This window comes from Macaca nemestrina, chromosome 9, assembly GCF_043159975.1.
Source record: "Macaca nemestrina isolate mMacNem1 chromosome 9, mMacNem.hap1, whole genome shotgun sequence".
NCBI classification, from domain to species: Eukaryota; Metazoa; Chordata; class Mammalia; order Primates; family Cercopithecidae; genus Macaca; species Macaca nemestrina.
In genome coordinates this window covers 30,958,686-30,968,356 of record NC_092133.1, presented here as the reverse complement: position 1 = coordinate 30,968,356, position 9,671 = coordinate 30,958,686, and the positions used below count along the sequence as shown (strand labels likewise).

Here is a 9,671-nt window from a genome sequence, read left to right as displayed (position 1 = left end):
TGTGAGTGGAATGTGTGGGAAAATGTAGTGGTGACAGGTGACATAAAGAGTAGACAGGGACGAAGTCACAGAGAGGACCGTGTTGGGAAGTTTGGACCCTCTATTCTGTAGGTAGATGAAGTATTTAAAAGAGGAGGCCATGATATAATAATATTTGGTTTAATGTGGTACGGTTGTGGTATGTGGCAGAAATTTGAGAGGGAAGAATTGGCAACTTGCAGGGCAGCAGGGAAGCCATTTGTATTTAGCTAGAAGAACATGGATTGAAGCAATGGATGGTGGATTTCAGAGCAATTTGTGAGGCAGAACCAGAATTTCGTCCGTCGAACTTGGGGTGACGAAGCACTATGCCTCAGATAAAGGTACTATCTTCTAGGGAATTTAAACGGACCTAAGTTGCTATTTGGGCAGTTGAGACCAAGAGAGGCATCCTGGTTATAGTGCTGTGCTGCAAGACAAAAGACATTAAAAGATTTTTACATTGCAATTGTTTTCCTTTTCAGGAGCGCCTGGTTACCTTTCAGGAATAATTTATTTTCCAGCACCGTTAAGAACCACTATACCTCTTTTTCTTTTTTTTTGCTGTGGAAAACTGGAAAACTAGTACTTCCGCCACACTCAAGATGGCTACATCAGTAATAGCCTTTTCCATCCACCTGTGTGGCCTCGCCCCTTTATGTAGCTACTTCCGCCACTCTCTGCGGGTTGGGACGCATTTTACACCTCGCAGCTTTCAAGATGGCCCAGCTTCCTCCTACTTTTTATTGGCTGGATCGCTTCGTCTTCAAGAGAAGGCGGGACTTATGTTTGATCGACAGCTACATTGATCAATGGGCAAAAGGCAAAGGCCAATGAGGAGCTGGAAATGGAGAGTCTCCCGCGTGTCTGGGAGGGTGTTTTGTGCGGGGCGGAGTGGAGCCGAGCCGGAAGCGGGAGGGGAGAGTCAAACAGGAAAAGAAGGGAAGAAGGAAGAAGAGGGTAGAGGAGGAGAGGGAGGAGGAGGAGGAGGGAGGTGGCGGCGCCGTGGCGGAGGAGCAGGAGCAGGAGGGGGATGGAGAGGAGAAGGCTCCTGGGTGGCATGGCGCTCCTGCTCCTCCAGGCGCTGCCCAGCCCCCTGTCAGCCAGGGCTGAACCCCCGCAGGTAAGGGGGAGGGGGCGTCTGGGCCATGCTGGGTCCTGGAGGTCGTCGAGGCCTGGCTGGAGGGGTCTGAAGGAGTGTTGTTGCCAAGAGTTGAGGGGTCCCGAGAGGGGCGTCTATGCCTGGCGTGGACAGGATCTAAAGGGGCGTCGGTGTTTAGCTGAGGGACACCTGTGACAATTTTGGTGTCAAGGAGGTGGCAGAGGCATGATGCCAAGCGAGTGAGGGGCGTTTGAGACGGCAGGTTGGTTAGGCGGGCTGGGGTGACTGTGGCTGGATAGCGGTGCCAAGCTGGGGATGTGGGCCTTATTCGTGTCCCTCTGTGGAGCAGGTGTCCCAGGCAGCAATGCAGTATGTACGTCTGTCTGTGTAGGGGTACACAGGCTATTGAGTTGGCCTATGAAGGAGGGGATCCTGAGAGGATATTTCTTTCAGGATGGACTGGGGAAAGTTCCGAGGGCATCTTTGTCTCTTTAAAAAAAAAAAAAAAAATTATTATGTTCCTGGGAGAGACTTGGCCCCATTTTTAAATCTGTAAGCCATGGCGCCCTTGGTTGGAGGCAGGACTCTCAGAAGGCAGGTGGGATGAAACAGAGTGGAACCCCTCAGGAGGAGGAGCACTCTTTGAGCTGTAACAAGCTCTTGCCGTTAGGCTGGCTGGCCTGGGAGAGCAAGGCACGGATTCTGATCTGAGCCAGCTCAGGGCTTTTGACCACAGGGTGGTTCTGATGCCAATATGGGCAGCAAATGGAGCACCCCAGCTTTTCTTGCTGGGTGGCTTGCTCCTTACCCAGGCAGAGAAGCTTGCATGTGCTGATTCCAGCTCCAGCTGGCATTTCGAAACCCTAACCAGAGCGTTACTCCTGGTGCCAAGTTGGGTGGGGTGCAGTGGGGGCAATCACCCCTCCTTCTTTGCATTTGGCAAAGCTTTATTATTCTTTTTTCTTCACTTTCTGTTCTTTTCCCCGTTTTTTTCAGAAAGGCATACACACATAGACACATAGCATAATGGCAAAGTCTATACAACTTAGCGCTTGAACTTCTGTTGTGAACAAGAGCAGAAACTGAGTGCCAGCAAAAATACTTATCTTTTCCCTAGGAGTTTTAGGACTGCCTTTTCACAAATACATCTTGTTTTGCCCATTATCCTCTATTTTAAAATACTGATTAAAAAATAAGTTGAAATTCACATGACAAAAAACATTTTAAAGTGAACAATTCAGTGGTATTTAGTACACTTACAATGTTGTGCAACTACCACCTCTATCTAGTTCCAAAACATTTTCATCACCCCAGCAGAAAACCTCGTCCCTACTAAGCAGTTACTCTGTGTCTCCCTCTTCCCCCAGCCCCTGGCAACCACCAGTCTGCTTTCAGTCTCTATGGATTTATCTATTCTGGATATTTTATATAAATGAGATCCTACAATATGTGGTCTTTGTGCCTGGCTTCTTTCACTTAGCGTTATGTTTTCAAGGCCTATTCACATCGTAGCGTGTACTAGTACTTCATTCCTGTTTATGACCAAGTAACTTTCCGTTGTCTGTATACCACAATTTATTTATGCATTGAAGCATCTAATTTTTCTTTAGGATATGTTTGTGTATACTAGAAATACCATATGAAAGGAATGGAGCTCATTTTCTAGCCCAGCGTATTCCCTTTTCTAGGGTTGGGACCCTTCTGTTTTAGCCTTTGTTGGGGTTGTTTTTCCAGTGAAAATCATAAACTGGAAGGAGAAATACATTTTCTTTGTTTACTAGAAAAGTTATAGTCCTCAGACAACAAAATATAGAATATAGTAAACACAGAATTTACTTTTCCTTTGCGCGTGTCTGTTTCTATAAGTATCTTGAAAAGGCTGTCCCCAATAACCAATAAATGACATCAGTAGAGGGTTGGTTTAGGAATGTCAGAGCCTTTGGAGATGGGCTGGTCAAAGATAGGAACTAGATCCACTTTTTCAGCAAGGGGAATGATGGAAAGTGGAGGTTCCTACTAGGTCATGGAGCCTGGGAGGTGTTGTGAAGATGTGGAAGGGGATTGTTAATATTGTATCCTAATTGCAGTTTGCAAACCACAGGCTGCTTTCTTGTATCTCTGGCACTTCTAATACTTAATTTTGGGGACAGGTGTCTTTTGTACTTTGTTGCATTTGGATGAATGCTAGCACTGACCAACAGCTGTTACGTGGTTACAATTCCTGCAGAGGAGGGAAAGTTTTTGTAATGAGCGGTGGCCCTCTTCCTAACCAGCGCCCACATACCCTCACTCCTGACACTCCCCATACACTCCCATCCCTCACCTTATACCCTGTCTCTTTCTGTCCGGGACTACCAGATATCTATAGTGAGATTTCTGTTTTGAATTTTAACCTTTGGAATGCAAGTTGCTATATAATTATTAACTCTGAATCCACCACGATTTAGTCAATGTATTTTTTGGGTTTTTTTTTTGTCTGGGGGGGAAAGGGTTGCTTGTACAAATCAGTAAGGAAAAAAAATCCCAAGGCCGTTTTGGCACAGGGCTACTTCAAGTACCCACTGTCCTTAATTCAACAGTGAAGTCCAGCTAACTTTGAATTCAGGAGGACTTACCTGTACTCATTCTGTGTCGAATAATGATATCTGCACCTTATTGCATTTCTCCCACAAAATTGATCTACTTAAAATCTTTTTTTTTTTTTTTTTACATACACATTTACTATCAGAAATAAATGATATTGGGCAACTTGCTTTCCCTGTTACCAGTTCTGCATTGAAACAGCCATTTCTTGTTATGCAGGCAGGCCCTGGAAAGTTCATCATCTAGTTCATTCTGTGGTTAGGAACTTAGACTTAATTCTCCTATAGGTTATGACATTACAGCTCACAGACATGAATGCTTAAATCTATAAAGAATGAAAAAGGACGGGCGTAGTGGCTCACCCCTGTAATCCCAGCACTTTGGGAGGCCGAGGCAGGCAGATCACAAGGTCAAGAGATCAAGACCATCCCGGCCAACATGGTGAAACCCCGTCTCTACTAAAAATATAAAAATTAGCCAGGCATGGTGGTGTGCGCCTGTAGTCCCAGCTACTCGGGAGGCTGAGGCAGAAGAATCTCTTGAATCTGGGAGGTGGAGGTTGTGGTGAGCCAAGGTCATGCTGCTGCACTCTAGCCTGGTGACAGAGTAACACGCCATCTCAAAAAATAAAAAATAATGAGAAAACAATAGAGACTCCAACAGCCTTGGCATTTGTTTCCTCCAGTTAGATTATGATTGAGATACACAGAGTTTCTTTTGGTTGTTTAGATTTAACCAGAATGTTTGTTTTTGTCATTGTTGTTTTTGTTTTGTTTTTGAGACAGGATCTCACTCTGTTGCCCAGTCTGGAGTGCAGTGGTGTGATGTGATCTTGGATCACTGCAGCCTCGACCTCCCAGGCTTAAGTGAGCCTCCCACCTCAGCCTCCTGAGTAACTGGGACTACAGGTGCATGCCACCACACCCTGCTAATTTTTGTGTTTTTCTGTAGAGATGGGGTTTCGCCATGTTGCCCAGGCTGGTCGTGAATTCCTGGGCTCAAGCGATCTGTCCATCTCAGCCTCCCAGAGTGTTGGGATTACAGGTGTGAGCCACTGTGCCCGGCCTAAACAGAATATTTGACTATGTTTTTTATTTATTTATTTATTTATTTATTTATTTATTTATTTATTTTTTTGAGACGGAGTCTCGCTCTGTCGCCCAGGCTGGAGTGCAGTGGCTGGATCTTGGCTCACTGCAAGCTCCGCCTCCCGGGTTTACGCCATTCTCCTGCCTCAGCCTCCCGTGTAGCTGGGACTACAGGCGCCCGCTACCTCGCCCGGCTAGCTTTTTGTATTTTTTAGTAGAGACGGGGTTTCACTGTGTTAGCCAGGATGGTCTTGATCTCCTGACCTCGTGATCCGCCCGTCTCGGCCTCCCAAAGTGCTGGGATTACAGGCTTGAGCCACCGCGCCCGGCCGACTATGTTATTTAAAATAATGTTTTGGGCCGGGCGCGGTGGCTCACGCCTGTAATCTCTGCACTTTGGGAGGCCGAGGCGGGCGGATCACGAGGTCAGGAGGTCAAGACCATCCTGGCTAACACGGTGAAACCCTGTCTCCACTAAAAATAAAAAAAAATTAGCTGGGCGCAGTGGTGGGCGCCTGTAGTCCCAGCTACTCGGGAGGCTGAGGCAGGAAAATGGCGTGAACCCGGGAGGCGGAGCTTGCAGTGAGCTGAGATTGCGCCACTCCACTCCAGCCTCGGGGACAGAGTGAGACTCTGCCTCAAAAAAAATAAATAAATAAATAAAATAAATAAATAAAATAATGTTTTGGTAGAAATGTCTTTTTTCATAGGGTAACTCAGCCAGTGGTTTAGGGACACATCTCTAGAGATGCAGTCCTTACCTTTCCTTTCCTTTGCCAAGCTTAAAACTTCGAGCTGGATGGGGGCCCCAGTTCCTGCTATTTTTTCCCACCTAACCCTCAATGGCATACCCTTTGGTTCCCACCTCACCTTACTCACCCCCATTGCCCAGTTTTCAGCCTGGAAGCCCTATTTCATTCTTCTTTCTTTCTTCTTTCTTTTCTTTCCTTTCTTTTCTTTTCTTTTTTAGATGGAGTCTCGCTCTATCACCCAGGCTGGAGTACAGTGGTGCGATGTCTGCTCACTGCAAGCTCCACCTCCCAGGTTCATGCCATTCTCCTGCCTCAGCTTCCCGAGTAGCTGAGACTACAGGTGCCCACCACCACGCCTGGCTAATTTTTTTGTAATTTTAGTAGAGACGGGGTTTCACCGTATTAGCCAGGATGGTCTCGATCTCCTGACCTCGTGATCTGCCCGCCTCGGCCTCCCAAAGTGCAGTGATTATAGGCGTGAGCCACCGCTCCATTTTCCTTTCTTTCAAATGGTATGTCAATGCCATCACCATCATTCCTTCTTGTACAATAGTAGGATGCGAGACTTCCAGATTCTAGTCCCTTTTACCTCACCTTCTTAGTGCATTTGATATACCAAAGTGTAAAATCAGCACCTTGAGTTTCTGTAAACTCTTTCAGTGGAATTCAGTAGGCATGAAAGAATGGACATTTACTGAAACGTCTACTCTTTGCAGCAGGCTATTATTTCTGGGCTCTGGGAACCATCAAATGAGTATGGAATCCCTGTTCCCCAGTAGCTGGTAATCTTGTGGCAAGAACAGATAACACATACGGTGAATTGTAATCCAGAGGTTTTGCTGAAATGCAAGTACAAACAAAGGACTGTCAGAGCAACTGATTCTGCTAGGGCAAGAGGAAGATGGGGTGCTAGGAAGAACTTCATTAAGGAAAAAGCATTTGTTCAGGACTTTAAAGGTTGATAAGGATGAGTAGAATATCTATGAACCAGGAAAGGGAAAAATGGATTCCAGTGTGGAAGAATGAAAATGGAGAGTGGTTTTTGGAGGTAGCATGTACTCTGTGGCAGAAGCTTTGTGTGTGTATGTGTGGAGGAGTGTGGAACTGGGGGAGGCTGGAAAGGGAGGCTGTTGTCACATGGTCAGGAGGCCTTTCATCCATTCATCTAAGGCTGTACCATCCAGTAGAACTTTCTGTGATGCTGGAAATGATCTCTCTCTGTGCCATCCAATTCAGGAGCCACTTAGCCAGGTGGCTGCTGAGCATTTGAAATGTGGCTAGGATAACTGAATTTTGAAGCATATTTAATATTTATTTGTTTATTTACATATTTTTATTTTTTAGAGACAGGATCTTGCTCTGTTGCCCATAGAGTTTCTGTAGCTGGAATGTAGTGGTGTAGTCATAGCTCACTGCAGCTTTGAACTCCTGGGCTCAAGCGATCCTTCCACCTCAGCCTCCCCAGGAGCTAGGACTGTAGGTGCGTGCCACCACACCTAGCCCTGTATTTAATTTTTTTTCTTCTCTCTTTTATTATATTTATATATATATATATATATGTGTGTGTGTGTGTGTGTGTGTGTGTGTGTGTGTGTGTATTTAAAATAGAGATGGGAGTCTCACCATGTTGCCCAGGTTAGTCTAAAACTCCTTGGGCTCAAGTGATCCACATTGGCCTCTCAAAGTGTTTGGATTACAGGCGTGAGCCACCACACCTAGCCTAATTTTTTTTAGTTAAAAATTTTTTTAAAGAGAGGAAGTCTCACTGTATTGCCCAGGCTGGTCTTGAACTCCTTGGCTCAAGCGATTTTCCTTCCTCAGCCTCCCAAAGTGCTGGGATTGTAGGCGTGAGCCATATGCCCGGCCCTCCATATTTAATTTTTTTTCTTTTCTTTTTTTTTTTGAGATGGAGTTTCGTTCTTGTTGCCCAGGCTGGAGTGCAACGGTGCAGTCTTGGCTCACTGCAACCTTTGGCTCCTGGGTTCAAGGGATTCTCGTGCCTCAGCCTCCCAAGTAGCTGGGATTACAGGCACTGCCAACACGGCTGGGTAATTTTTTTCATACTTTTTTGTAGATACGGGGTTTCACCATGTTGGCAGGCTGGTCTTGAACTCCTGACCTCAGGCGATTGGCCCACCTTGGCATCCCAAAGTGCTGGGATTACAGGCATGAGCCACTGTGCCTGGCCGCCCATATTTAATTTTTATATCAACTTTATGGAGATATAATCAGGTCAGACGCAGTGGTTCACACCTGTAATCCCAGCACTTTGGGAGGCTGAGGCGGGTGGATCATTTGAGGTCAGGAGTTCGAGACCAGCATGGCCAACATGGTGAAACCCCATCTCTACTAAAAACACAAAAATTCTTGTGCACTTGTAATCCCAGCTACTCAGGAGGCTGAGGCAGGAGAATCGCTTGAGCCCCATAGGTGGAGGTTGCAGCAAGCCTAGATCGCGCCACTGCACTCCAGTCTGGGCAATAGAGTGAGAGACCCTATCTCAAAAAAAGAAAAAAGAAAAGAAACCTTTTTTTTTCTTTTTTTGAGACGGAGTCTTGCTCTGTGCCCCAGGCTGGAGTGCAGTAGCGCGATCTTGGCTCACTGCAAGCTCCGCCCCCCCCCGGGTTCACGCCATTCTCCTGCCTCAGCCTCCCGAGTAGCTGGGACTACGGGCGCCCGCCACCTCGCCCGGCTAATTTTCTTGTATTTTTAGTAGAGACGGGGTTTCACCGTGTTAGCCAGGATGGTCTCGATCTCCTGACCTCGTGATCCGCCCTTCTCGGCCTCCCAAAGTGCTGGGATTACAGGCTTGAGCCACTGCGCCCGGCCAAAAAAGAAACTTTATTGAGATAATTTACATGCCAAAAAATTCACCCTTTTAAAAGTATACATAAATTGGTGTTTCAGTATAGTCACAGAATTTGTGACTATCAGTGCTAATTTTAGCATATTTTCTTTATTTTTATTTATATTTTTCTTTCGAGATGGAGTCTTGCTCTGTGGCCCAGGCTGGAGTGCAGTGGGGTGATCTCCAGGGTTCAAACTATTCTCCTGCCTCAGCCTCCTGAGTAACTGGGACTACAGGCGCCCACCACCACGTCCGGCTAATTTTTGTATTTTTAGTAGAGACGGGGTTTCACTGTGTTAGCCAGGATGGTCTCAATCTCCCGACCTTGTGATCCGCCGGCCTTAGCCTCCCAAAGTGCTGGGATTACAGCCGGAAGCCACCACGCCCCACCCAATTTTAACATATTTTCTTTAGCCCAGAAAGAAACCCCATAGCCGTTAGCAGTCACTTCCCTTTCCAGCCCATTTTCTTCTATCCCTTAGTGACCAGCGATCTACTTGCCATTCCTATGGATTTGCCTATTCTGGTCATTTCATATAAAGGGAATGGTACCCTATGTGGTCTTTCGTGGCTTATTTCACTTACCACAAGGTTTTCTTTTCTTTTTTTTGAGAAAGAGTCTCACTCTGTTGCCCAGGCTGGAGTGCAGTGGCGTGGTCTTGGCTCACTGCAACCTCTGCCTCTCAGGTTCATGTGGTTCTCCTGTCTCAGCCTCCTGAGTAGCTGGGACTACAGGCATGCACCATCATGCCCGGCTAATTTTTGTATCTTTTAGTAGAGACTGGGTTTTGCCATGTTGGCCAGGCTGTTCTCAAACTCCTGACCTCAGGTGATCTGCCCGACTTGGCCTCCCAAAGTGCTGGGATTACAGGTGTGTGCCACTGTGCCCAATTAAGGTTTTCTTTTTTTCTTTTTCTTTTCTTTTTTTTTGGTTGAGACAGGATCTCCCTCTGTTGCCCAGGCTGAAGTGCAGTGGTGCAATCTCGGTTTACTGCAATCTCCACCTCAAGCAAACCCCCTATCTCAGCCTTCCTAGTAGCTGGAACTACAGGTACACACACACACCCAGCTAATTTTTGTATTTTTTGTAGAGACGGAGTTTATCATGCTGACCAGGCTGGTCTTGAACTCCTGGGCTCAAGCGATCTGCTCACCTTGGCCTCTTAAAGTGCTGGGATTACAATACAGCTCACGGCTGTGAGCCACCACACCCGACCAATGTGATATTTACTTATAATAATTTAAACTAAATAGCTGTATGTAGATAATGACTGTATATT

The 9,671-nt window shown here is 46.4% G+C and overlaps 1 protein-coding gene across 1 annotated transcript in view; it reads left to right on the top strand.

Annotated features, from left to right (window-relative positions):
* The first annotated feature begins 941 nt into the window (after positions 1 to 941).
* LOC105478335 (WW domain binding protein 1 like) overlaps positions 942 to 9,671 on the top strand; it is a 79,319-nt gene continuing 70,589 nt past the window's right edge. Inside the window, exon 1 of the mRNA XM_011735494.3 lies at positions 942 to 1,141. Coding sequence (XP_011733796.1) covers positions 1,052 to 1,141 — 90 coding nt within the window. The 5' untranslated portion in view covers positions 942 to 1,051. The remainder of the gene's footprint in view (positions 1,142 to 9,671) is intronic.